The 26,510-nt window shown below is 56.3% G+C and overlaps 2 protein-coding genes and 1 long non-coding RNA gene across 11 annotated transcripts in view; 1 reads left to right on the top strand and 2 right to left on the bottom strand.

Annotated features, from left to right (window-relative positions):
* Window positions 1-20,681, bottom strand: part of C1qtnf1 (C1q and TNF related 1) — a 25,504-nt gene extending 4,823 nt beyond the window's left edge. The window contains exons 1-3 of one of the 8 annotated variants that reach the window (XM_027955495.3): window positions 14,011-14,294; window positions 12,815-13,093; window positions 353-520 (exon numbers count right to left, since the gene is read on the bottom strand). In XM_027955495.3, the coding sequence (XP_027811296.1) occupies window positions 353-507 (155 nt within the window). In that variant the 5' untranslated portion in view covers window positions 508-520; window positions 12,815-13,093; window positions 14,011-14,294. The other 7 variants (XM_071603801.1, XM_071603799.1, XM_027955497.3 and 4 more) reach the window with 7 other exon arrangements.
* Window positions 19,816-26,510, top strand: part of Cant1 (calcium activated nucleotidase 1) — a 13,906-nt gene continuing 7,211 nt past the window's right edge. The window contains exon 1 of the mRNA XM_027955494.2: window positions 19,816-19,904. The gene's annotated coding sequence lies outside the window, so the exon portion shown is untranslated. The remainder of the gene's footprint in view (window positions 19,905-26,510) is intronic.
* The window catches only part of LOC114107986 (uncharacterized), a 12,231-nt gene continuing 11,262 nt past the window's right edge, over window positions 25,542-26,510 (bottom strand). For both annotated transcript variants that reach the window (XR_011705123.1, XR_011705124.1), the window contains exon 3: window positions 25,542-26,491. This is a non-coding gene — a long non-coding RNA (uncharacterized lncRNA). The remainder of the gene's footprint in view (window positions 26,492-26,510) is intronic.

The raw sequence follows: 26,510 nt of genomic DNA, 5'->3' as shown, positions 1-26,510 counted from the left end.
CCCTCGCTCTCTGCTGGGGCCTCCTGCCTCCAAGCAGTACCTGGACTCCAGCACACATCCTCAGGGCCAAGCAAGAAGGCCACGACCCACTTAGGGGCCAGGCCGGGCCTGGCTTGCTCTTAATCTAAGGATGTGGCTCCAAAACTCCAAACCCTTCAGAGCTGGACTGCGACCTCGCCTCCAGACAGAGCCCGAGCCACTGGAGACAAACGGCCTGTCTGTCTTCCAGGTCCGGCCTCCCCAGGAGCCACTCCTCTGCCTCAGCGTTCACCCTTCCTATGTCCCAGGGAGGCCGGGCTCGCTCAGCCAGAGCTGGAACTCCTGCAATGGCTTCTGGGCCACAGTCCCTCACCTCTTGTCATGGTCCAGCGGGGGCAGCAGCTCCTGGGCCTCCTCCTGCTCCTGCTGCTCCCGCTGGTCACGTGGCACGTGGCTCAGGACCAGGCCACAGGTGAAGGCCAGAAGCAGGCAGCATCCCAGCACAAGTCCCTGTCCCTGGGAGCCCATCTTCCTGCTGACCCTGGTGGGAAGAGACACATGGGGACAGCACCAGGTTAGGAAGGCGCTCCACAAAAGGAGAGCCCAGAAACCTGAGGCTCCCCAGCCCCACGTCACCAGGAACATGGTGCTCCTCTGGGCAGGTGCACACACACACTCATGTGCTTATACTAACTCACGCACACTCGCATGTGCTCACACCCACACACGGGCACACTCACAGGCACACGGGCGCTCTGCCACTGGAGCCTCAGCCCAGCGGGCTGGGGTTGAAACACCACCGTGCACCGTGGTGTCCATACCAGCCCAGCCTCAGGAACCAGAGTCCTTCAGCCACTGGCCCACGAAGATGGTTGTAATTTACCACCTGTTGGGCCAGTGGACGGAATCCCAACAGGTTTGGCTGATCACCATGCAACAATAGCCACCCTGGTCCTCTTGGGTGGGCATGTGGTAGGCAGAGGGCTGCAGGCTTCCTCCTGACCAACGGGAGTGCTCAGTGGGTGTCCTCCAGCATTCAGTTCAGGGGACATGGAGTCACAGCTCATCCAAGGCCATGGTGCTTTTGGCAAAGGCTTGGGGCAAGACCCTTCCCCTCCAGTACTGAGAGAGTCCTCTGGGAAGAGGTGACTGTTGGGGGTCCCAGTGAGCCCACAGGGGCAGAGCCTCTCTGCTTTGGCTGTCAGCAGCGTCACCCCTCACCCTCTCGGGGAGCTGGGGTCCACGCGCCTGGAATCAGGAGTCACCCCGCTTGGCTGTTCCTGGTGGGCGGGAAACCTCCCGCGGTGGCACCCGACTGTGGTCCATTCTAACCCTCTTCTGTTCACCGGAACATGAGGTCTGACGCCTCCCAGGACCATGAGGGCACCTAATTCAACCCTCTCCGCTGCCCAGGAAGAAGCAAGCCCAGCGGGACCGAGATCCCCCCGCCCAACCTTCCTTTTCTCTCTTGTGTTTAAGGGAAATTAAAATCTGAGACAATTTCTCTTTGTCGGTAATTACAGACCAGATGAAAGCTGCCTTTGACTCCTCTTGGGAAGCTGTGACCTTCTTTCCAACATCCCTTGGCTCGGCTTTGTCGCCTGGGAAGGGCAACACCCCTGCCCCAGGGCGAGGCTCCTTGGCCCCAAGAGTGGGCTCACTGAGGAGCTCTGAAGAGAGTGCTCCAACAGCTGTCCCCGCTGGCGCCCAGGCCATGTCTGTGAGGACGCCGCCGGTCACTGCAGCTGCAGCTCCGGCACAGAAAGACCCAGAGCCCGGCTCCCCTGTGTCACCGCAGAGAGGAGCGAGATGAGAGGACACCAGCCTCCCCCTAGCCTCCCGCTGCCCCATTGCAGCAACCGGGCTGCTCTCCCGCCTCCAAGTCCCTACCAACCAGCCAGGGAGCCTCAGGGCCCAGAGACCCCAGTGACCAGCAGGCTGCTTGGACCTGCCCCTGCTTGCCAAAGAAAGTGTGTATGTGAACCTCTAAACATGCACTGGAATTCTCATACCCCTCCTGCTCCTCACTGTCTCTCTGGGCTCTCCCACAGAGTATGCACGTCTCCCTCATCGCCCCAACTGGTCAGCTGTCACTGCAGACACCTCATCCTGTGGTCTTACACGCCCACATGCACACCTAGGGACTCCGTTCCAGCTCAGCTTCTGCTGCAGGAAACCCAGGCAGGGCCTTGAGGGCTCAGCATTTTCCCTACGCCTCGAGGAGCGGCCGGTCTGAGTTCCCTCACCTCCCGCCACTGTCCACCGTGGGCGCTCTTCTTCCTTGACCAGAAGCGCCCTTGTCTTCCTCTCTCCTGCTCACCAGCGCTGCGCTGAGAGTCCATGCATGATTTAGTTGATGCTTCCTCGTTGATCATCTCGACCCCACCCAGACCTCATGTGCACCCACAGCATCCTCCAAGGAGACAGTGCTCGCTCGTTATCACCCACAGTTGTAGGTGAGCAAACAGACCTAGGGAAGTCCGCTCGAGCTGTCTGCACTGCAACTCAGACAGCCCACCTCGGTGACCCCAAGTCCTCTGCCCCGCCAGCCCCCACCTGAGCGCCTCATGTTCCTCCTGAAGCCTCCTCAGACCCCTCCTGGGAAAGCCTTCATCCTTCCTAATTTGTCCTTCACCTTGTCTTGGACTGCAGAGAGCTTTACCTGGCCCGTGAGATCCTGCCCAGCAGGCCAAGGTGTCCCCCTCCTGGCCTGGGATGTCCCCTTGTCCCCTCAACCAGCCAAGCACCCTGCAGCGCCCTGGACTTCACTGGTACTCCACAAACATTGGTCAAATTGAGTTCTCTAAATCTGTTTATTTCTCTATTTCTGTGTTTCCTGTTTTTCCCTGGTCCCTCAAGTCATTACTCTTTTTTTTTTTTTTTTCCTTCTTAAGTGGTAAGCTTGCATCAGTTAAAAGGAAGTTTTCCTTTCTTTAAACTCTTTTATTTTCTGAATCCAAAATAATGTCTGCATTTCGGAAAAGTTCTAGGGTAACAACCGGAGGTGCATGGCCCCCTTGGTTCACCCTCAGCCTGGGCACTGTGAGCTGGACAGTTCCCTGTCGCTAGGAGTCCTCTGTGCCTCCTGGGACGTTGGCAGTGCCCCAGGCTACTCACTCCAGGCTGTCAGTCCTCTTGGTGGCTGTGACAATCAGAAATTCCAGCCATTGCCCTATGTCTGTCTCCTGGGGGGCAAAATTGCCCCCAGCTGGGTACCAGTGCCAAGCCCCCAGGGAAGCACCCCTGTGACTGTTGGTACGTCTCCTTCTAGCCTCAAAAGGGTGTTTTCTACACCTGGGCCAGAAGAGATGGGGCCCAGGATATGGCTGGGTTAGGGATCATGGCATTGATGGCATGGGGCAGGTGACAGCCCTGAAGGCAGGCAGAGGCCGGGGCTGATGGCTGAGGGCAGGGAGGCTGGTGTAGGGCTGTCTTTGCTGACCTCCTCTTTAGAGTCAACGCACACCCAGATTGAAACCTTTCCCTCTTCCACAAGATCTCAACCATTTCACCGAATCCCATAGCAAAGTCAGAGTCACGACATTACCATCATCTTAGTCACTTTAGGGCAAAAACATTATTGCCCAACATCAAGCCACACTTGGCTCCGGGATCACTGTTAGAGATTCCCAGCAAAGGAAGGCTCCCTGCTGGGCCCCCCGAGAGGCTACGCAGAGAAGGCAAGTCCAGGGTGGTGGCCCCATGGCGTCTGGACTGATGGGGGGGCCTCCTGAGTGGGGACCCACACAGCCCTGTCTCCAGGCTGAGCTGCAGTCAGAGCCACTGGAGACCTCAAGCTCTTCACTGTCCGGGAGCCAGTGGATCAGAGCCAGTTCCATGGTACCTCCGCTCCCGTTTGTCCACCTCATCTCCCAGCCTCCCACTCTATGCACCCTATTCACCTCCCCAACAAGCAGGAGCCCCCTTACAGGAGGAAGGAGGAGGGAGGGAGACATGGAGCCACTCACAGGACCCGGAGGAGGTCTGATGCGTTGACCCTTCCAGACCCGCGATGGACCCTTTAAGGAGGCAATACCATCCACAGATTCAAGTTTCCCTATATTTGTTTAAAACTGGTCCCTGTTGGTCTTGGCCCCACGTCCACGTACTGATGTTGACTCCTGGCGCTCAGAGGCCGCCTGCCTGGATCTTGCCTTGATAGCTCCACCCTGCCCAGTGCCATCAAAAAAACCCTTTTGTAAACACTGTTTCTTTCTTTAATCCTCATTGGTAAGCAGCTGTTCCAAGAGGCAGAAAGCCTATAATCTCCTTGGATTGAAAGGAGCCTCGGAAGGCAAGTCCGAGCCGCCCTCCCAGTGGGCAGCAAAACCCAGGCCTGGTGGACTGGATGCCGTGATCTGCAGGGCATGGTGCGAGAGGGAGAGGGAGCACTGCAGCCATAAATCAAGAGAGGGGAGCAGACAAGCACCCAGCTACAGCCCAGAGCAAAAGGGCAGACAATGAACCAAAATGGTGAGCGGGCGACAAGCCAGACCTGGGCTAAACGGCGTGGTGGTCGTTAGCCTTGTGTAGCTATTTAAATTAAGACAAAACAAAAGTTAGGGCTGGGGACACAGCTCAGTGGTACAGCACTTACTTAGCGTGTGTGAGGCCCTGGGTTCCATCCCCAGCACACAGACACAAAATGACTCAAGGTTCCGCTCCCTAGCCACACCAGCCACATTCCGGGCTCTGGACAGCCACCTGTGGCTAGTGGCCACCATATTGGAAAGTGCAGAAGAGAACACTCTGGCCACTTGATCAGGTTCTATCAGGTAGGTCTGTTTTAGACTGAAGTGAAGTCGTGGGGGAGGGAGGAGGAGCTAGGAACAGAGCATAGGCCAGAGATTTAGGGGTCACTGGACGTCTTACTCGCGTGCACCCGGTACAGCTCCCAGGCCTCCGTGGGAGCGCCTGCAGCTCTGCTCTCCTCTCTCCATCCGCCTGCCTCAGGTGCTCTCCGGGGCGTCTGGCTGTCTCCCAGACCACCCGAGGCAATCGTCTCTGGCTTTTCCAGGGCCTGGACCCCACCCTAAAGTTTTCCGTGCACCTTCTGGGTAAAGGATTTTAACCTACACTGCATGGGTTCTAGGTCAAGAATGCGGTTAGTCAGCCTTGGTCAACGGGAACGTGGTCCCCACACCACTCCTCACCCACCTGCCCCCCTGCCTTTGCCTCCTGCACATCCTCCTAACACAGAGGCCTGCTGACGCCTGTGACAGCCTCCCGGTGAGAAGCTTAGCACCCTCCAGTCCCTGCAGTGGGATTCAGACATGGGGGCCACGAAAGAGAAAGTGCCATATCGGGGTGTTCCTCCAACCCCAGTGTGTGACATCTGCTCTTGGTCCTTTCCTTCCCCCAAGAAGTCCTTTGTCACATTAACTGCCCATTTCTCAAACTCCAAAACCTGCTCTGGGCAGGAGGAGGCTGAGTGACCTCCAGTTGACAAGTAGACAGAAGCCCCTTTACCACCTAATGTCCCTTGTGTGACCGGCAGCCCCGGCTGGCCTGGGAATCTCTGCCTCCTAACCACACAGGGGAGGCAGCAGGCCTCACTGGAGGAACCCTGAGGGCCCAGCTCCTCTTGGAATCGCCCTCTTTCCCTCTCCCGAGAACTGCTCCCTGTCTCGGTTGTTTGAAAGTCTGGGGGGTTATGGGGTTACCTCCACAGCCCGAGTCCAGGAGTGAAGAGGTGGGTTCTTCCAGGGCTACTTGCTAGTTCCTAACAAAGGGTCCCTTTGGATGGAAGTGAGGCTTCGTTTGGGACTTAACAGTGAGGAGAGGAGAGACCAAGAACGTGCCCATCCTAAAGCATCTCCCTCCTCTCCAGGGCAATGCATCTTGGCCACGAAAACTCACCTGGAGCAGAGAGCCGGACTCTGCCAGCCTGAGCAAGTACGACTGCCACGTGGGCTGCTGGGCACTGGGCCTGGGGGCACCTGGCCAGCCCAGCGGCAGAGCTGCTGCTGCAACCCAGTGGGAACAAAGACTGCCTTCAGCAGAGCTGCTGACCTCAGGTCCCCTCCCAGCTGAGACGCCTGGGGCAGGGCTCATCCTGCTTTGAGAACTGCGAGAGAGGAAAGGCCCCAGTGGCTCAGTTGGGAGCTTGCTCTGCAGGTGGCCTGGCTGGAGCCACCACCCCAGCACCAGCACAGTGCCACCCTTGGGGGCAGAGGCTCCCGAGGAGGGAAGAACCTGAGAACTCTGTGGCCTGAGCCCCACCGCAGTCCGCCCCTTACAGGCAGCACAAACCACGCCTGTCTGGCTGCCTTGGCTGGGGCACTGGGACACCTCACAGGCACCTCCGGGGGAGCCTGGCAGGAGACAGACGGTGGCCCAAACTGAGTGGCTCCTCCGTCAGAAATGCGATCTGGCTCAGCACCCATGGGTCTGTCTCCTGCCCGGTCCAGCCTGGGCCACTCTTGCCAAGATCACCTGTGACCTGGCAATATCAAGCTCTATTCTGCAGTCCTGCTGGGAACGCCCCGGGGATGGATGCCCCCACCTCTCGCCCCAGGCACCGCTGCCCCCTCTGGGGTTATCCTTGGTCTTCCCCACGCACAGCTGCTTTCCAGGTCTGCAGGGCCTCTCGCCCCAAACCCGCCTCTGCTGCCTTGGCCCACGTCATGCCTTCCACCCAGGACACCGAGGGGCTGCCAGGCCTGTTCTCCAACACACCAGCACATGGGCTGTTCCGATCTGTTCAGACTAAACAAAATAAAGGGGCCACTTTCTAAGCACTCACGTGGCTACCGGCTACCACAGCGGGCAACACGGCTGAGAGAACATTTCCACGTGGCTGGACACTCCCCTGGACAGACTGGCCTGCACTGTGGCTCCAGCTGTCTGCTGGATCCCTCTCTGCCCAGCCATGAGACGTGAACACCCAATTAACTCACCCTCCTCACGGCCGCCCGCCCTCCCTTTTCCTCCTGGGCTGGCGGCTCTGTGAAAGACAGCACCGTTCACAGGTGCTGGGTACCCAGGCCACAAGGGGGAGCCACTAACACGAGTACCTTCCGTGCCCCATCACATCAAACCCATCGCCAAGCTCCCCCAGGTCTCCCCTGCCCCTTGGTCCCCAACACCACCAACTGTGTCCAGCTCTCCTTGGGCCTCCCTGCTTCCTTCTGTCTCCTACACTGACTCCTTAAGAGGCTACTTTTTAAAAATGCAAATCAGTGCTGCCCTGGGCTCAAGGGCATCCAGAGACAAAGAAAGGGGTTCCACCCTCCATCCCCACTAGGCTCCTGCCTCCCCTGCCTGTCACCCAGCCTCTGACCTGTCATCTGGCCTCCGCCTGTCAACCAGCCTCCACCTGTCATCCACGCATACGATTCCTTCGCTCCAGCCACATGCTGCCTCCCTCAGTCCCTAACACCAGTCACACTTCAGAATGCCCCTTGTCCTGCCACCTCTCCATCCATGCGTCTTCAGAGCTGGCTTGATGCTGTCTCCTGCAGCAAGTATTCCAGGCCCCCTTCCCCTGCTGTGGCTCGCCCCCGCCCCCAGCGTCTACTGCACAGAGGTCTGTAATCACGGGGGACTCATCTGTCCCTCTGGACTTTTCCCAGCTCCTCCAGCATCCAGTGTCTCACATCCAGTGTGGCATGAACCCCGCCCTCACCTTTCAGTCAATCCCAAGTAGCATAGCCACCATCCAAACAGGACTGGTTACAGACTGCAGCTGCTCAAACCTGTCCAACACAGAGCGGGGAGGGAGGGAGCCAGGGGACACTATGACGTGTCTCCAGAATGCTGACCGCCGTGAGCCTGGGAGCTGTCCTTGCTAGCTATTCCTCCATCTGCACCCAGAGCACCTCCTGCCTCCCAAAGATCAGCAAACCCTGCTGCCTCCTTAGCCAAGGCTACAAGCCACATGAGCGTCCAGCAAGACCACAGGAAAAGACCAAAGACAAAACACAACACCCAGGTGGCTGACTGGAGGTGAGCTCAGCAGTGGAGAGAAGTGGGGAGGTGATGGACCAGGAGACCCGGAAGTTGCCTACAGTTAGTGACCGCTGCAAACCACGAACACTTGCTGCCATGGAAAGATGTTCTGAGGGAAAGTGCAGGCTGAAAGTGTGCGTGCACACACGTACAAGTGGACACACAACCACAGCATGCGAAGGCCACCACCTGTGCTGATGGCAACTGTCCAGGCATGATGAGAACACGGCTCTCTAACATTGTCTTATTGGTGCTTTCTTTTATTTGTGCTTTGTTTTTGTTCCCCCTATAACAGTCTCATGTTTTTTCACAGTAAATACACATTATTTTCCACTTCGGAAAAATGACAAATAAGCCCCACCCTGGAGACTAAGGGAGCATTTGGCTTCTTCCAGGGAACTTGACTATGCATGGAAAAGTAGATAATGGGGGCGGGGCTGGCGAGGCCGGGCAGAGCTGTGTGGAGGATGAACTGGCTGACACTGAAGTCTCAGCTGGGGACTGGAATACGAAGATGCAGCCTTCCTCGGGCAGCGGCCGCTCCGGCACATGGGCTCAGGTTTGGGGTGTGCGCTGGATTAGCTGCCGTCATAGACCTGTCAGCAGCAGCCACCTTTGGCTCTAAGGGAATGCCACCAGCTGAGCCTGCATCCCTACATTCAATAGGGACTTTATGCAGCATGCCTCTGCTGCATGCCAGGCACCCTCTGAGGCGTCTTCCCCGCAGCGTGCTGAGATCTCCAAGTGCCAGGCTGCTGGCATCTTAACCTGCGCCCCCTCCCCCACTGGAGTCCAACTCCTTTGGGTTCGGCACCGAGCAGCCAGCCCCCTCCCACAGCTTCCATATGAGGTGCCCAACGCTGGGCCTCCTGCGGTGCCTTCTCGGGGTCTAGCTCTGGCAGGGTGGAGGGAGAGCGGCAGGTTGGTAAACTCTGAGGGAAGAGGGAAGGCCAGGACGACACAGGCGGGATGCCTATGGCCGCCTCCCACCCCCAGCGCCCTGATGATCAGAAACGGACCTGAGTGCCCCCTGCAAAGGAGGGAGGCTGAGTACCACCTCAGGAGGGAGTGGGAGAAGAGGCCATGCTGGCCAGAGGAGGGGGCTGCACGCATGCTTGGCCTGCCCTTTCCTTGGGAGGCTGCCCAGGGTCGGATATGAGTGGGCACCACTGGAGGTGCCTTTGGGAGGAACACGCAGGATGGAACAGAAAGGAGAGTGGGGAAAGGGAGGGGTAGACATCAGGCTCAAGCCTCCCTTCCTCCCTGCAGCCCCAACCTGGCTCAGCAGCCTCCATTCCCAGGGTTGCCTCAATCCAATACGTTCAGCCAGTCAAGCAGCGCACAGGACTTACAGGCCCACCACCTTGCCTGCTAGACAGAACTTCAGGGGGCCCTGGGAGGGGGGTGAATGCCAGAAGACATTCACCCCCATGGCCACCCTGAACCCGTCCAGGAGCCCCATGGCCACCTGAACCCATCCAGATCCCTGTCCCCATATCTCACCAGAACCCAGCACACATGGTGCGAACACTCTACCAAATGAGCTGTGTCCCCAGCCTGGTCCCCAGTTTTGAGGGCCTATCCCAGAAGCTTGCAGGGCAGAGTCACGGGGCCCAGCCTAGCTTCTAGCCTACACCTGCCTAACCCCCTCTTCACCACCACCAGGAGAGTTCCCCTCTTTCCCCCGTCCCAAGGGTAGAGGGTAGCTGGTAATCAGACGTCCCAAGGGTGGCAGGGAGCAGCCCCAGAGTGTGGGCTGTCCAGCATGTGTGGCTCTAGCAGCAGCCAGGAGTATGTCTGACCTGTCCCTGGACACCAAGGACTTGGCTTCCCTATCCCTGTCTCGCCTGGCTGCCTCTCTTCTCGGCCTTGCCTGGGCTCCTGCCTCCCTGTCCGCTGTCTCATTTCAAGGAAAATTCCTACAGGAGCCAGGAAGATGGTCAGACACTGAGGCCAGGCCAGCCTGTGGACATCCAGACAACTGTCCTGGGCCAGGCGGTGACCAAGGAGGGGCTTGCTGATCTGCAGGAGACTCAGAGACAGGCAGGGATGCCCCCTACCCCCAATGGATGGTGAGGGGGCCTCAGGTGCCCCGATCTATACCTGGTTTGGAAATTGATCACAGGCAAGGAGGGGTGGGTTGAAGGGATGCCAATGTACCCATACCCCCCACACACACCCCCAAGCACCAAAATGGCACAGTTGCAACTTGACTAGGATCCAGAGACCAAGAGTCCTCCCAAAGGCTCAGAGGCCCACGCTGCCCCCAGCACTGCCCCTCCCCCAGGGAGAGCTCTGCAGAACCCTGCTCTGGGGCTGGCGGAGGAGGAAGGGGCGGGCCTGGTTTCGCAGGTCTCCGTGTCTGTGTTAAGCTCAGCACCGGCACCTCCAGGACAAGGCCAGGGCCAGGGCTGAGGTTCAGGGCTAGAGAGGCTGGCTCGCTGGGCAGCCCCAGTGCAGAGGAAACCCATGTGGAGCTTTGGGTCCTCTGGCAGACTGCTCTCGGAGGCGGGCAGGCCACCTCCCACGCCACGTAAGGGGTCAGGGAGGTGGCAGAGTCCTGTCGGCAGAGCTGCCTTGTGTCACTTGACAATAGCAGAAGGCAGATTTCATGGGTAAAACGGGAGAAAACAACACAGTAGTTAAGCTACCGGGATGAAGCTCCCCAGGGGCCACCGCCCAACTTGGGTGTCCTGGGGCTCTGGGGCAGGGAGCCCAGGCAGCTTCCGTTTCTCTCCAGGGAGGGTGGGTTGTCAGGAAGAGTCGGCCTTGGGCAGCCAGCAGCAGGGGACTGCAACAGAATGTCTCCCTTTCGGGCCAGTGCTGTCCCCCCCACCCTCCCTGAAGCCCTGGGGCCTCCGCCACCCCGGCCTCAGGAACTGAGACCCACAAAAGGGCCCGACCCCTGAGGACAGGACGCAGGGAGGCTGGTGTCCGGTGAGGACACCCTGTGGCACAGATTTCTATGAAATTCTTTTCATCTTTGTTTTGATGGGTGAAGTTCAATGCCAGAATATTTGGCTTATGAGTCATGCTAATTACAGCTGGGGAGGCACGGGAGAACTGCAGAAAGGAGCACGTTCAGAAACACTGAAGGCTGCCCTGATTGCCCCGGCCCGGAGGTTATACCCCAGGATGGGAGGCCGCTGCCTGCACCCTCCGACAGCATGGGCTTCCCAGGCTCCTGCTTGGGGGCACCTTAGTGTTGGGCAATGGTGTCTGTGGCTGAACAGGGCCCACCCAAGACCCCTGGCCACATATCTGTCCCCTGCTGCTGCACCTTCCTTGGGGTCATGGGGGACTCCAGATGGTAGGAGAAGGAAAGGAAGGAAGAAAGTGGGTCCCTGGGAAGCAGGCCTGCTGCCTGCGTCCTGCCCTGGGCTTTCTCTGTCAGCGGAGAGAAGGGGACATTTGAGAAGCTCAGATCCCGCCTCACTGTGGAGCGCTGTGCTCAGTGTCCCCAGCCTGCGTGGAGTGTACTGAATACAGTCTCAGGGCCTGAGGACATAGGTCAGGGTCTGAGGTCCTCTGTCCACTGGCTCGGGCAAGCCACAAGCCCCTGTGAGCTTTTCACAGGGGAGTCCCTTGATAGAGTTGAAGAACCAACAAATTGGCGGCTCTCTCTGGCTCTACTCGTCTAAGAGGGAGAGGGGGCAGCTGCCACTGACCTCAGCCTCTGCCCACCAGCTCCTGTCGCCGCTCCTCTCTGGTTAGCAGGGACCCTGGGCAGGCCTTGTGGAGCAGACACATCCCTTCCTGCAGCACACGCCGGCCAAGCACGTGTATCTGTGACAGTGCGTGTGGGCTGCACGGCCGGGCGCACGTGTGTGCTTTCTACACTATAAAAAGCAGAGCCCAAGCAGTCTTTAAGGACATCACGCTCCTGGGGGTCCAGGAAGTCATTTCTCAAGACATGTCTCATTTTCAAAGTTCAGGAAAGCCTGCCCCGTGGCCTCCATCCCTAGACACTAGGTGAGATGGAAGAGGTGAGATCCATGGCAGAGAGGCAGCTCCCTCCACCCTTCCAAGCCAGGATGGGACAGGACTGCCAGGCGTGCTGGGAGCACACAGAGGCCCCTGGCTCTCCAGGGCTGGAAGCAGCCAGGGTAGCTGGGGATTGGCAGAATGGAGACCACACCCGTACCTGCGGAGGTGCCCTGGAGAGTTGGGTGGTGGCTGGTGGGTGGACATGCACCAACCAGAGACTCCACAGTGGCTCAGCAATGCAGTCCCAGAGCAGGGCCACTCTCAGTGGATCCTTCCAAGGAGGATCCCCAGGGATGTGTCATTGTTTTTTCCTGCCCAAGCTGGATACCCTCCAGGAACACCAAGGCTGTCAGAGGAGGGGGCCAAAGTCCACATTTCCTGTCCTGTGCAGGGCCCAAGTGGGCCACAGAGAGCATGGGAGAGACCTGGATCACAGGGGGTCCAGGTGACATTGGGGGATCTCTGCCAGGTGCAGAGGTGGGCACAGGTACCATTCTTCTTTCTCCCACACTCTCAGAAAAGCACCAAGCGAAGAGTGAAGCAAGATAAACACCCCACAGAACATGGGAGAAGGTACTGTTGCTCCCGACAGCTTCTGTCTGCAAAAGAGCCCGCCTCCTCCCCGTCAGAGGGCGCTGGCCCCTGGGCTCTCTGCGGAACCAACCGGCCTGTGCGGGGGAGTTAGCAAGAGCAGGCACAGTGCTTCCCAGAACTTCTGCTCTCTGCCCCTTGGCCACAGCTGCCCACCCTGCCCCTCCACCTCACCCATGGTCCCCCTGGCAAGGCTCTGCTCTGTCCTGCCCAGTCCTGCTACAGCAACCAGGCTGAAGCCAGGAAGACAGGAGCGGGCGGTACTGAGTCCCTCCTCACTCTGACCTGCCTGCCCCAGGCCACCTACCTCCCTCGGAACCGAGCAGGGCTGCACCAGCTGCGTCTTCCTGCCGCCTCTCTGGGGCTCTCACGGCACCGCCTCTTAAAGCATCTCCCAGCGGCAAAGCCTCCTCAGAGCCCGATCTTGGGAAGCACAGACTTGTCGAAGGAGACAGGGAAAGAAGTCCCCTGGGTAGGAGGCTCAGAACGGGAGGGGGCAGGTTGGAGCAGCAGCAGCCCTGACCCAGCACCTTTATCTTCTCCGCAGGCTCCAAGGTCTCCTTGGGCAGAAGCGGAAACGTGGTTTCTCGAAAGTAAAGAAGAGAGGAAGAAAGCAGGACAAACACGTAAAGAGCAAACCCAGCCAGATGTGAGCTGCAGAGGAGCCTAGATCGCTCCCAGCGCATTTTAGCCAAACAGCAGCCGCCGAGGATTAACTGTGTGTGTGCCCTGCCGGCTCCCTCCTCCTGGCCACCCGGGGCAGCCAGCCCAGCTGGGGTGCAGGTGGCCTCTTCTGTGCACCTGGGGCCTGTCCAGATGCAGAGCTATCTGGGAATCCAGGACGAGGATGCCCTGCACAGGGCAGGGGCACCCAGCAGGGCTGAGAACCCAAGTTACTTAGTGGCCGGGGGATGGGCTCAAGCACCCCCTATATCCCGCCCCATGTCCAAACTGTGGCAGAGTTAAGACACACCACAGATGGGGGTCCGAGGACCAGGACCAGGTTTGGGAGAATCTACAAACCCTCTCTAACAGCTCTCGGGGTCCGGGCATGCACGTGCACACGTGTGCATGTTTGGAAGGTGATGGTTTATTGGTTTCTCAGCAATCCCTGCTGAGAACGCTTAGAATCCCCAGGGAGCCCCTCCCGTGGGTTCAGTGGTGGGGCCAGAGGGGACAGGGGTCTGCTCCATCTCTTCCAGGTCTCTCATTCCTGGAGGTGGAAAACAGACATTTTCTTATTCTTATATGAATGCTCTTCCTGAACAAGTCCCCAGGCAGACCGCAGCACAGGCTTCTCCAGTGCTGTCCCTCTGTCCCCCAGCCCCAGCTCTGAGTCACACAGGCTTGTTCTGGAACCCTACCACAGCTTGAGAAGAGGAAGGATCTGGCCAGAGGAGTGAAGCTGCCCTGGCAGTGATAACAGTGTGCCTTCTTCTTTTCTGCTTCTCCCCGGGTTCTCCTCTGTGTCCCTCCCCTCTGCTCCTGGCCTGGGTGCTGTACCTGCGCTCTGCTGTCACTCCAGCGACGGCATCTCTCCTCTCTGGCTACATCTGGACAGGAGATGTAGAAAGAAGGATGGTGGTTCGGGATGTTAGGAGCAAAACAGAAAGGCTGCGCTTCACTATTCCTGGCCTTGGAATTTCCTCCCTGGGCCACACTGACATCTGGAAAGGTTTCGAGAACAGAAAGGGAGGAGGAGGAGGAGGAGGAGGAGGAGTGTGTGAGCTAGATGCCACAAGGCACATGCTCTTGCCCCAGGGCTGGGCCCAGGCCAACATCTGGGCAGAGCCGAGAATGGGTGGAGATGCAATAGAAGCAGGAGGGCTTGGGATGGGGGTGGCAGCTTGTGAGGATGGGGTTGCCACTCCAGAGACCCCAACCTCCAGAGCCAATCTCCTGTGAGGAGGAGAAGTGAAGGAGAAATGCTGCCTAGCCCCTGGAGCCCAGAGAGCACTGGAGGAGCTTGGTGAGATCAAGTAACCCGCCTCCATTAGAGAGATGGCCTCCACTGCCCTGGCAGACCGGGGACAGCTCATGTTCTTTGGCATACATGTCTGAGGCTTGGCAAAACCTACATCCTCCATTGCTTATCAATCCAGGAAAATGCAGAGATAAGCTCATCTTCATTCCTGTAAGTAACATGAGGAAGTTTCCCATCCAGGCACGTAGACTGACCTCCCCCATTTACTGTCCCCAAATAGCCTGTGCGGTCGTGATACTCAGGAAAAGAGCAAGCAAAGCAGAGGAGGCAAGCAGGCAGCATCTTTTGCAGCCCCACGAGACCGCTGCCCAGACTGAGAGCCTCCTGGGACTCTGGTGGGCTGGGAACTCCCTGCATGCAATGGGAAAGCTCCTTGTTGCCCTTCCCAGGAGCCTCCACTTAGTGAAGACCTGGGCCCACACCAAAATCCACAAAGCTGGGTGCACAGTTCAGAAAAGATGCAGAAGATGGAAGAGTTGCTCCTTCTCTTTCCTCCATGCAAGATGGCTCTGGCATTGACGAACTGAAAAAAACTTACCTGCAACATAATTCCAAGACAAGGACTTGGAGTCCCCCACCCCCACCCCACCGTGGAACTCAGAAACACAGCAGAGGGTGATGCCCGTCTGCAGCAGGCTCACCTGGACAAAGGCACTGAGTCCCAGAGCTGGGTCAGCTTACCCTGACCCAGCCAGGGATGCAGAGAATCTGGGGGATCTCCTTGCTCCTTCCCTACCAGGCAGAGATGGGCCCAGGGTTTCTGATCTGGAACCCGTTTGAGCCACTTGTGTTCAGAGTAAGCCGCGAAGGTCATGGAGCTCCTCACACCAGGGGGCTTTGGGCAGCACTCTTCCGAGACATTTGGACTATTCTGTGGTGAAATAAATGAAGGCCACTTGTAGTCTCACAATGGTTCAAGTCACATTCATCTGTTAAACTTGTGGCACATTTAGAGGAAAAATCAACTTTTGAGAGCTTTTTGTATTGGGGGGTTTTGGAGAAGCAATTAGGAACCTGTAGTTGCTCTCACAATTAATAAAAAGGTGGGTGAGGCAGACACAAAGTGCTACAATGTTCATGGTAATTATCATTGTTATCAATATAATTTTCTTTTCCTCCTTTGGGATGAGTCCCCACATTTCCCAAGAGACTAGAAAAGGATTTACTCATTTTACTGGAGGCGGGGCGGGAGGGAGGGGTGCAGCATGATATTAAATACAGCAAAATGAGCCTGGGGCTTCCCAGGGTATTTGTGAGACAGAAGGCTCAGAGGCGTGGGAAATTCCAAGAGCAGGGACCCAGGTTGAGAATATCACTGTGGCCCACAGCCTAAGCCAACAGGCAAACGGGCAGAGACAAGGCCGGCTCCCAAAGAACACAGCCAAGGCTCAGGGAGGGAAGTCAATGGAGTCACCACACCAGACAGCTGCCCTTGTCACCAGCTTCGTTTCTGCCTTAAGATTGTTAGGAGGAAAGGCAGCAGATTTGGCAAACGTGCATGCTCTTGCAGACGACCTGATTTTCTTTCATCCCTAGCCGTGAAGGCCCCAAGCAATTAGAACCAGAATGTTCTCAGTGTAGCCAACACCTTCCTGTGGGTGCTAGGACAAGAGTCAGGGCAAACAAAAACAGAACAAACCAAAACCCAATCCAGCAGCAGCGGTGCGGGGGCAGACTGCATCAGCCCTGGGACGCTGGGTCAGAAGTCAAAGCCACCCACAAACACCCAGCCCCCTCCGAGACCTCCTTGGGCCCCCAAATGAGCAGTGCACCAAGCACATGCTGGAATTCCTGGGAGCTGCATCTACACGCATGTGTGGGCCAAGGCCCTACAGCTTCCTGGATGTTCCCAAGCAGCCCCCCCTTTCTCAGACCAGGGTTGTTTGTGGGATGAGGCCGGAGACTCCCAGAGGAACATTCCCTGGAACCCTGTGGAGCAGGCAGCACACTCTGTGCCCTCCCCTACTTGGCAATTTGTCCCCCCTCTCAGGCCATGTCATCAGTACTTGCTGTGTCTGTTTTCCCATTGCTGGAAAAAGCTACGTTGAGGGCTGTGAGACACTGGGTTCCCGATAAGCACAAGGCGTCATTAGTGGTATTGTGATTTTTCCCACTGCAGCTCTCACATCCTGCCCTTCCAGCTATTTTGGGCCAGGCTGCCCAGTTACCCCACAAAGGCAGAGACTGGTATTATAAACTTTTGAATTCCATTCCCAAGGGCTCGAGTTGGTGGTGACCCACTGCCAAGGGGTAGGGGTGGGAGAGGCTCCATGGAGACTTGGAGAAGTTGCTGAGATAGAAAAGTAGAAACTTGGCAGCCGCCAAGCCTCCTGGCCACTGGCCCGCGCTCATGGCTCCTGGACAGCACTTCCCCTATTCTGGGAGGCTCCGGCAGGTGGAGATCAGGATTGACAGCTGCAAGGACAGGCCAGGTTAATCTGCTTCTTTATGGGGCTCATACCTGGAGGAAACTACAAGCTAGAGGGCCTTCCTTCCCCAGAGGGCTCCAGGAGGTGGGTGGTGAGAAACTACCCTTGCAGTCTTGCTTTTGTCATTTACATGCCTCTCAACTTTAATCAAGCCACTTCATTTTCCTCAACCTCAGTTTCTCTGTCTCTAACCCTTTACTCCCCTATTTTGGTAATGAATGCTTTCAGTTAGACTAGGCTTAGACAGAACAATGACGCAACAGTCCACTCCATGAGATGAAATGAGAGGGCCCCCTGGCGGCCAGCACAGCCCTAAGCACTAGATTGTGGAAGGGCTGCCTGAAAGAATGAATGCCCATGAAGAAATGTGCCACGGAAACCAAAGGAGAGAAGGGCCCAAGGTTTGGAGGCTCAGAACACGAAGCCACAGATAAGGTGCTGTGCACGTTGCCTGCTTCACAGAAGACGCAAGGCCTTAGCAGCGGCCTGGACACAGCCTCTCTCTGGCCTTCAGCCCCTCTCTTCCTGGAGAGAGGAAGCTAGAATCCCTCTGCCCCAAAGCCAGCCATAAAGCCTAGAACTTTTACTCTGAAGCAGGCCATAAAGAATTTTTCTGATCTACCTTGTCTGATGGTAGGTTATATGACCTTCATTTCAGAAAGTGTCCTGCCCGAATCTCAGGAGGAAGGAGCTGGACAAACAGGCGTAGCTGGGTTCCCCTCCCCGGTCTGATCCCTCTAGGTTATCCCCATTTTGTCCCATCACATTTCCAAATCTGTTCGACCATCAAATCTGGGTCTTTGGGTCTTTGTTTTACGAAGACCCAAAACAAAACTGAATGTGTCATACTTTACTCTTGCTACTGTCTTCTGTTCCAGGAGCCTGGGCCATGCCCCCCCGTGCTAGGCAAGGAGTATTATGCCTTTCTGCCCCAACAGAAGCCATGGTAAAATCTCTAACGACATAAAGACAATAATGAAAATCGAATGGAAACCTAACTGTGTCGTTGTTGACCTCAAGGACAGCAATTTCATAACACAATCTCTGTGGAGTGTACGTTCGCTCCTAGTATGCAAATACCACTTTAAACCCAGGACAACTGTGTTTGAATCACACAGGGACAACCCCGAAGCACTGCTGTCCTATAAAAAAGATCACAGGTATCCTGAAAGAACTCTTGGGGGCCTGGTAAAGTGAATTACAACACAGTCACACAGCAGAATGCCATGCAACTGATTAGAGAATGAAACGTCTCTCTCGACGGTGAGCTGGAACCATCCCAAGCTATAATGAGAAGCGAAAAACCAAACTGCACTGAAAAACAGCAAAGAGCTGAATTAAGTGGAAAGGCAAATTGGTCTTGGGCAGAAAATTCCACATCATAAAAACCTCAGATTTCTCTCAACTAATCGATAGACTCAAAACAATTCCACTCAACATCCCAAATAGTTGAGGATGGGGGGACACGTTCTACAACATATAAAGACTAATATAATGAGACAATAATGAAGTGGCGTCAGAGCAGATCTGAACTATCAATACAAAGTAAGAGTCCCTGCATAGATCCATGTGTGCACTGAAACTTGATGTATGACAAAACTGGCATTACCTGCCTATTAATGGGGAAAAGGATGAATTATTTCCTAAAAATAGCACTGAGATGTTAGGGCATCCACAGAAAAATAAATGGTTCAAACTCTCCAAGTTATCAGGCAGGGAGAAGACATTTAACGGCAGCAGATCAGCGAAACTTAAATGCCTGATAGTATTCATGGAACAACTGCATCTGTCATCCAATGCATAGTTTCATGTTGTTTTTAAAGGTTAAAATAGGTAGAACTAAACAATATAGTTTCACACCTATATGCAAAAACCATAAAGTAAGGCAAGAAAATGATCAACAGTAACATTCTGGATCATGGCTAGCTCTGGAGGGTAGAAAGGGGTTGGGAATGGGAAGGGTTTGGAGAGCTTTAAAGATACCAGGAACAATGTCATTTCCAAGCTGGGATGCATATGTAGATATCATAGTAATTAAAAGATTTGGATAATTTACAATAACAACCCATAGAATGTGTTGGGACTCCGTTTAGCAAGACATCAATGAATTCAAGAATTTATAGGGCTTGGGTTGTGGCTTAGTGGTAGAGTGCTTGCCTCGCATGTGTGAAGCACTGGGTTCGATTCTCATCAACGGAAATAATTAAAATAAAGGTCCATCAATAGCTACAAAAATTAAAAAGGAAAAAAAAAAGATTTGTAGCTTCCCTCAACAAAGACAGTGGGTTCAGCACACTTTCTGTCCTTTTCTTCTTTTTTTTAAGGAAGTTTACCTGGCTGGGGTGCAGCTCTGTAGTAGAGCCCTTTCCTAGAATGCATTAGGCCCTGGGTTCAATCCAAGACCTGGGGGGTAGAGGTCGCTGTCACTTGAAAAATAAAGTTTTTAAACAGGTAATTTAGTGTTATGTGTTCAGGACTTTGTATCATCAAGCTTCTGCCAGAGGAACCACATGAAACTAGCAGCAGCCCTCGCCTCGGGGCAGGGAAGGTAGGAGAGCAGCGCCCGCGCCCCTCTGGGGGGGACGCAGGGGACACCGCCCAGGACCCGCTCCTGGGGGCCTCCCGGGCGCTGGCGGCGGGAGCTGCACTGTGGCAGAGGGCCTCCCTGAAGCGCCCGCAGAGACGGGCCGGGAAGTCCTGGGCCAGGGCCCCTCAAGGGGCTGGGGGCCGACGGCCCCTGAGCCTTGGCCGTCCCACCTGCAGGCCAGCGTCGCGGCCTTGGGCCAGCCTGGCGCGCAGGCGCGCAGCCGGAAACACGTGGCCGGGTGGGGCGGGGCCGCCCGGAGCGCGCGGCCGAACCATGTGGCGCAGGCGCAGAACAGAGGCTGCCGGGAACGCGCGTCCGGGCGGAAGTGGTGGCCCGCGCGTCCGGCCCTGCGCAGCGAGGCGGCCGCCGCAGGGCACCGGAGCCAGGCCGGCAGCGGGTGAGTGACGGGGCGCCCGCGGGCCGGCGCCCTCGATCGCCGCGGCCCGGAGCCTGCCGCCGCCCCCACCCAGCCGCGGCTCGGCCCTGGCCCCGCGGGCTCCCTGCGCGAGCGGGGCCCTGCGGGCGGACGCCTCCTCTCGCGTCTAGTGCGGGTCACGTTCCCCGCCGACTGCAGCGCAGTGCCCTCCCGTCGGCCTGGTGGGAGGCCCGCTCGGCTCTCACGGGACCCTGCGCGGGGACGTCCCCTTCCCTCCTCGCCACCCGGAACCCAGGCCTGCTCCGGCCTGTGCCGCGCCTCTCCCGACTGACGGGCGACGCCCCTTCCCGCCTCTTCCCACCTGTCACGCCGCATCCTGCTCCGCCCCAGTTCTCGCTCGCTCTTCCTTACCCAGGACCCCGTAGCCAAGACCCAGCCTTCCTCTAGGCAGCACATCTCATTCCATCTTTTACTCGCAAACTGTCCGCCGTTTCTGTCCCTCCAGTCTAGCCCGAGTCTCCCATCCCTGGGGACTGGCACCCCTTTCCCATTCTTGTGGCTTGGTGCCTTTGCTTCTCTCCGTCTGAACAGTTCTCGTTTCCCTTTGTTCCTAGGTCTAGCCCAGGGCCACCGTGATCTCTCTTCCATGTACCTCCAGCAAACTCTTTTTCCCCCAGGCATCTTCTCCCCTTCAGGAAAACTGGTCCCTTAGCATGCCAGCTCCATTTCTCTTTCCCTTCTGGGGTTTGCTTGGCATCGTCTTCCACCATGTTCTCAACACTGCACAGGATTGGAACCTGAGTCTGCTGGTGTCAAGGGGATTTGACTGGCCAAAACTTGAGAAAAGCACCAGATCTCAGAAGGACCTGTGTGACAAGGGAGCATGTGCTGCAGCCTTGAAGGAGCTGAATTGGCAGCTCCTTCCTGTTGTGAGCATGTTGGCTGAGGACTGTCTTCCTGGTCTGGGGTGCAGACCCTTCTTCTAGCTCCTCCTTAGGTCTCAGCATAACAGTTCAGCTGGAGCCTGTTGGCATAGTGGTCTCCCTGGGGCCTCTACCCACTGCCCTCAGTGAGCCTTCTCTGTGTGCCCCAAAACCCTGTAGAAAGCAGATTGGAGGAGCCAGCCTGCTCTCTGGATGAGGCAAGGGTTTCCTGTCGCATGTGGCTCAGCGTGTCCTCAGGAAGAGAACTCAAGTGAAGCACAGATTTGTCTAGGCATTGTCACAAGGCCACCACAACAGTCTAGGAACAATACTCTAGGTCTGTCACTTTTTTTCTTGTCCAAATTGACCCGATCCCCAAAGCTTATGTTACATCCAAAGAGGTGGACAAAATCATAATCTTGCAACTGAATGGGCCCAATGGGTGTGACCGGGTTTTCGCAGCCCAGAGCAACTTAGTGAGTGTGTGGGCTTAAACTTTTGGTACAGGAGAACATGCTTGCCCATCTGTCACCTGTGTGCCTGACATGTCGTGCCACCCTGAGCACAGGAGTGGTGAGGAGAGTCCTGGGGTGCAGTGGAAGCAGTTGTCCTTGCTCTGGTGTTGTTTTACCCCCTCCCTGCATGTGGCCCCACATACAGGTTCCCAAGAATACACACGGGCGGTCACCTCTGTTTGAGAAGGTCCTCCACAGTGAGGATGGCCCTCCCATAGCTGCATGGGGTGGGCATGCAGATGCTCTAGTGTGTGCTGTGAGCTGGGATCTGCAGCTGGGTCCAGAGTGTAAAGTGGGTCATTGCCACTGGGAGGTCATTTATCTGTGGAATGGTACTAGGATGTGGGGGGACAGTGCCCTCTGCGGATTGAGATTTCCCCAGAAGCTTGTGTCAAATGCCAAGATTAAGGGAATTTAAAACTTTTGTACTGATTTTTAAGAACATTTATGTTGCTTTTCCTTTTCATTGCCAAGGTATTGGTTAGGAAAAAGCAATCTTGATACTAGAGAAAACTGGAAAGCTGTTCATTTTCCTCTTTTGGTCCACACTTTTTTAATCTTCATTATTTCTCTGTAATAAGTCCCGGAGTTGAGTGGGCAGGGGAAGATGCTGTGGGAAGTCAGAAGGAGCTGACATCTGGCTTCACTCTGAGCATGTAGTGCAGGTGAGTGGCCAGGCCAAGTGGAGTGGCTCCAAGGGTCTACTGCCCGCCTGTCCCAGGAGCCCACACTGAGGGAAGCATGAGGGTGCGACTGAACTGTCTGGAATGAGCCCTGATTGGGTCCATCAGGGATTGTTGAAACCCTGGGTAAAGGATTTTAACCTACACTGCATGGGTTCTAGGTCAAGAATGCGGTTAGTCAGCCTTGGTCAACGGGAACGTGGTCCCCACACCACTCCTCTTACTTCCCTGTGCTGCCCACCTGTCCAGATTTGAAATGGGCTCAAGGGCAGTAGCGCGGGTAAGCAAGTGTCCCTTTCTGTGAGACTTGCCGTCGCGCATTCTCTCCGGTGCAGGAGTGAGGGACTGGGAGACCCAGCACCGAGAGCTGTCCCGCCCTGCCTGGATCCTGAAAGGGAGGAGTCTGCTCTGACAGTGCCTTAAACCTGTTTGCTCTACCACCTGCCTTATTGCACTTCTTAAGGAAGTAGGAGAGACGCGTAGACCAGCCGGCTGTCTGCTGTGTAGGCACCCCTGATCCCTCTGCTTACGGTGGAGAGTGGGTGCAGGCCTGGGGTTTCCATGGAGGTAGGTGTCTTCTGAGTCACGGCTCTTCCTAACAGTGGAGGAGCTACTCACTCCCAGGATAGGGACACAGCCTGGGTGGCCTCCTGGGTGTGCATAGAGAAAAACACCCTGTTTCCTCGCTGCTCCCATGCTACCTAGAAACGTCCTTTGGAGTGGGCAGACATCTGTGTCTGCCACTGCTGAGCCTTGCTGTTTCTGGCTTTTTGGTAAAGGAATCCGAAATGCCTGAAGGTCGGTGAGCCTTTCTCAGTGCCTGCTAGAAAAGGGGTAGAGGAATCGGGAGCCAGAGCCTCTAAGGTAGCTGGTGCTCTGGTTGCTCTTTCCAGGGAGCACCAACAACATGGGAAGAAGCCGGCTAGCAGGGTGCGGTCCTGGAAGGCTTCTGAGCCTGGGTGACACTTGTTTGCAGGCCCCCTGCCAGGTGCACTTGGCTGCCCAGGAACCTGGGGCTTTTCACTGCAGCCTTTGTTCTTTTTTTCCTTATGAAAACTTCATGCTGCAGGTGGGGGTGACAAGCTTCTTTCACCTTTGAGGGTGCAAGGGTGTGAGGGGGACAGGCTCAGCTCCTTTCTTCTGGGACCAGCCCCTGTCCATTTGTCTTTCATCGGCCCTGGCTTCTGTTGCTGGTGGCTGTGTGTCTTTTAAATGAAGCTTCCAGAAGCCCTGGAAGCCCTGGCTTGATGGCCTGGGCAGCCAAAGCAGCCAGAGTCAGCCTCGGGCAGAACCCGGTGTGGGGCCGTGGAGAACAAAGGCAAGGGAGACTTCTGCAAAACACAGCAACTCCTGGGTGCTAAAGGAGGGAAGGAAGGTACTCTGGAAGGCCAGACCTCCCGTCTTGTGGCCGCGGAGGTCCTGTGCTGAGGCAGAGCCTCCTCCAGGAGCTCACCTGGCCAGGCTGGGCTGTGTGGTGTGCTGGTGCACAAAGGACGCTGTTGGGAGGGTCTTCCTCTCCTAGGGTGCCCTAGCAGGTGACACACTTGGTGGCTTAAGGAAGCACACGCTTTTTCTCTCAAGGTTATGGAGATTGAATAGCCAGAGAACTTGAAACCAGTATCAATCCACTAGGTCAAAATCAAGGTGTCCCCAGGGCTGCACTTCCTCCGAAGGCTCTAGAGGAGGATCCATTCCTTGTCCTTCCAGTTTTAGGGGGTCCCAGGTGTTCCTTGGATTGTGGCCATGTCACCCTACCTCTTCCTCTGAGGTCACTTGGCCTTCTTTTCTGTTTACATCGATCTCCTGCCTCCCCTTTATAAAAAGATACTGTGCTTGCATTTAGGGCCTACGGACCGCCTTCCCAGCTCAGAATCCTTACCACATCTCCAAAGTTCACATTGCCATACAAGGTCACTCTCCTAGGTTCTTCTTCTTATTTTTTTTTAATAATGGCAATTGTTTGTTTATTTATTTTTATGTGGTGCTGAGGATCGAACCCAGTGCCTCACACATGTTAGGCAAGTGCTCTACCACTGAGCCACAACCCCAGCCCCAGTTCTTGGGTATCTTGGGGCCAGGATCAGCTTCCTCCAGGAGGGAGGCTTGCTGGGGGTGGGGCCTGTGGAGGAGTACTCACCTCAGACACGAGGCAGGAGAGGAGGGAGCAGGGAGCAGGGCTGTCCTGGCACTTCCAGGGAGTTGTGCTTCCTTGTGGGCAGAGAAGACCAGCATCCCCGGTGGAGGAAACACCCTGAGTAGGGTCTAGACACCTGGAGTCTAGAATTGTGAGTGACCCTGTGTCGTGCCGGTGGAGCACTCAAGGGAGGCTGGGCCTGAAGACTCCGGCCTTCTCTACAGGCTGAAGTAGGTAAACAGTGCTTTTCAGAGGAAAGATGGCAGTCAGGCCGGGGTAGCCCTCTCCCTTCAGTGTGGCACCAGGGAGGAAACTGAGGCTGAGAAAGGGAAGTCCCTTGTCTGAGGTCTGAAAACTAGAAATGGCAAGTTTTGACCTGCAAGTTCTAGGTCATTAGGAGCCCTCGGACGTTATCAGGTTGAGAGGACTAGGCAGGATGCGGGGACGGGCAGTGTAAGTGGCCTGGTGCCTGCCTGGGTGTATGGAAACCAGAAAGCTGTTACTGCTCCAGGTGACTCCCGAGGTTGGGCCCATCCTTAGCCAGGAGAGTAAATTCCTGTAGAGGAATCTGTTTAGTGCCCAGGGGCCTGGAATGTGGCTGCTCAACTGGCCTGCAGTTCAGGGGGGTGTAGGCCACAGAGGCGCAGGGCCTTCCTAGCAGATGTCAAGCCATGGGAGAGCTAGAGGATGAGGTAGTGACTGAGCTTGTACACTTGGCAGAGAGGGAAGCCAGCCCCAGGGGCCAGCAGAGAGGCCCCCTGGTTTTAGGAGGGACAGAGCACTGAGAGGCACAGAGAACATGCAGGAAGTTCAGATCCAGGCTGTGCAGCGGCCCAAGGAGGGGGGACCAGTGAGTGTGAGTGTTCTTCTGAGATGGTGACACAGGTGCCAGGGGCTCAGGAAGGACTTGTCCCCCTTCATGGGTTCACAGATCTGCCGTCCACAAACCAAAGTTCAGTACTTGCTGTGTCCCATGAATAGTCTGAAGAGTGAGTGAGGTGAGCCAGGGGAGGCAGCAGCACCCAGCCTGCTGGGGACCCCGAGCTGAGTGGCAGAGGGAAACCCTTTCCCTGACACAAAGTGTAGGGATGTGGCCACACCCAGGCCTCAGCTGCTGCAAGAGGGGCTGCTGGGAGCAGTGGGCTGGAATTTTGACAAGAATGGTGGAGATGTGGTTGGTGACATAGGGATGTCGAGAGAGCTGAGCAGCAATACCTGCAGGGGCTCCAGGGCCAGGGAGGACGGCAGCACAGTGTGTGACAGCAGGTGCCATCTTCCCTGGACGTGCAGCTCAGATGTGCAGCTAAACGGGTCACATGTCAGGGACTTGATCTCAAGCTGTGAGTTTGCAGAATGACTAGGTTGGGGGCACAGAGGAGACAGGGTTTTGAGGGGCAGTTGAATAATGGCCAACTACGACATTTATTTTTCATTCCTCTGGCAAATGTGCACCAAGTTTCTACCAGCTGCCCAGTGGTAAGCTGAGTGTGAGGGACAGCAGAGCAAGTCCCCGCACAGAATTCAAGGCAGAGCAAGAACAGTTGCATAAGGCTACAGATGGTGGAGGGCAGGAGGGACATGGTCTTTCCAAGGAGTGGACATTCAGAAAATCCTGAAGATGGAAGTGAACTAGCCATGCAAAGAGCAGGACCATAGTGTCCCAGGCAGGGGAACAGAAGCTGTGCCCTGGGGATGAGGGCTGTGGTAGCCAGGACCAAAGGAGACCAGCATGGCTGGGGCTGGCAAGCAGAGGAGGTGGTGGAGAGTGGGGAGGGCTGCACTGGAGGCTGCAGGACTGTGTTCCTGGAACGAGAAGCCTGAAGGTCCCATAGGCTGTGGTGCAGGCTGCTGGGTGGCAATGGGTTGCCAGGGAGGACAGTGGCTGTAGAGGGACTGAGGGAGGCTGCTGGCGTGGTATAGTGAGGGCTGAGCCTAGAAATGGACGGGAGTCAGGGATAGGAGGCCAGTTTTGAATGGTTAGCTCTGCCAGTGGACTTTGGGAATGAAAAGGGAGGGATCAGGTCACTCTGAGGATTTCTGTGGTGGTTGGTATCTTTTCGTTGAAGTGTAACACCCACTCAGAAAGGTTCACCTCCTAGGTTCTGGTGAGAGTCTCTGCTTGGCAGCTGTGCATATGGCAGCCTCCTCACCATGCCATTCGTGGGAAGATGGGGTGAGGGGCTTGAGGGGAGGGGGCCTAGGACTTATGCTTTGGAACATCATGTTTAAGATGCATGTTGGAAATCAGGCAGCATTTTGCATAGGAGGTGAGATGGAGGAATTCAGAGCTCAGTGGTCACATCAGGCGAAGGATAAACTGCTGGGACTCTTGGCCTGGCCAGTGTTTGAAGCCCTAGGGTTGAAAAAGGGAC

This window comes from Marmota flaviventris, chromosome 17, assembly GCF_047511675.1.
Source record: "Marmota flaviventris isolate mMarFla1 chromosome 17, mMarFla1.hap1, whole genome shotgun sequence".
In the NCBI taxonomy this organism is placed as follows: Eukaryota; Metazoa; Chordata; class Mammalia; order Rodentia; family Sciuridae; genus Marmota; species Marmota flaviventris.
This window is presented reverse-complemented; position numbering and strand designations above follow the sequence as displayed.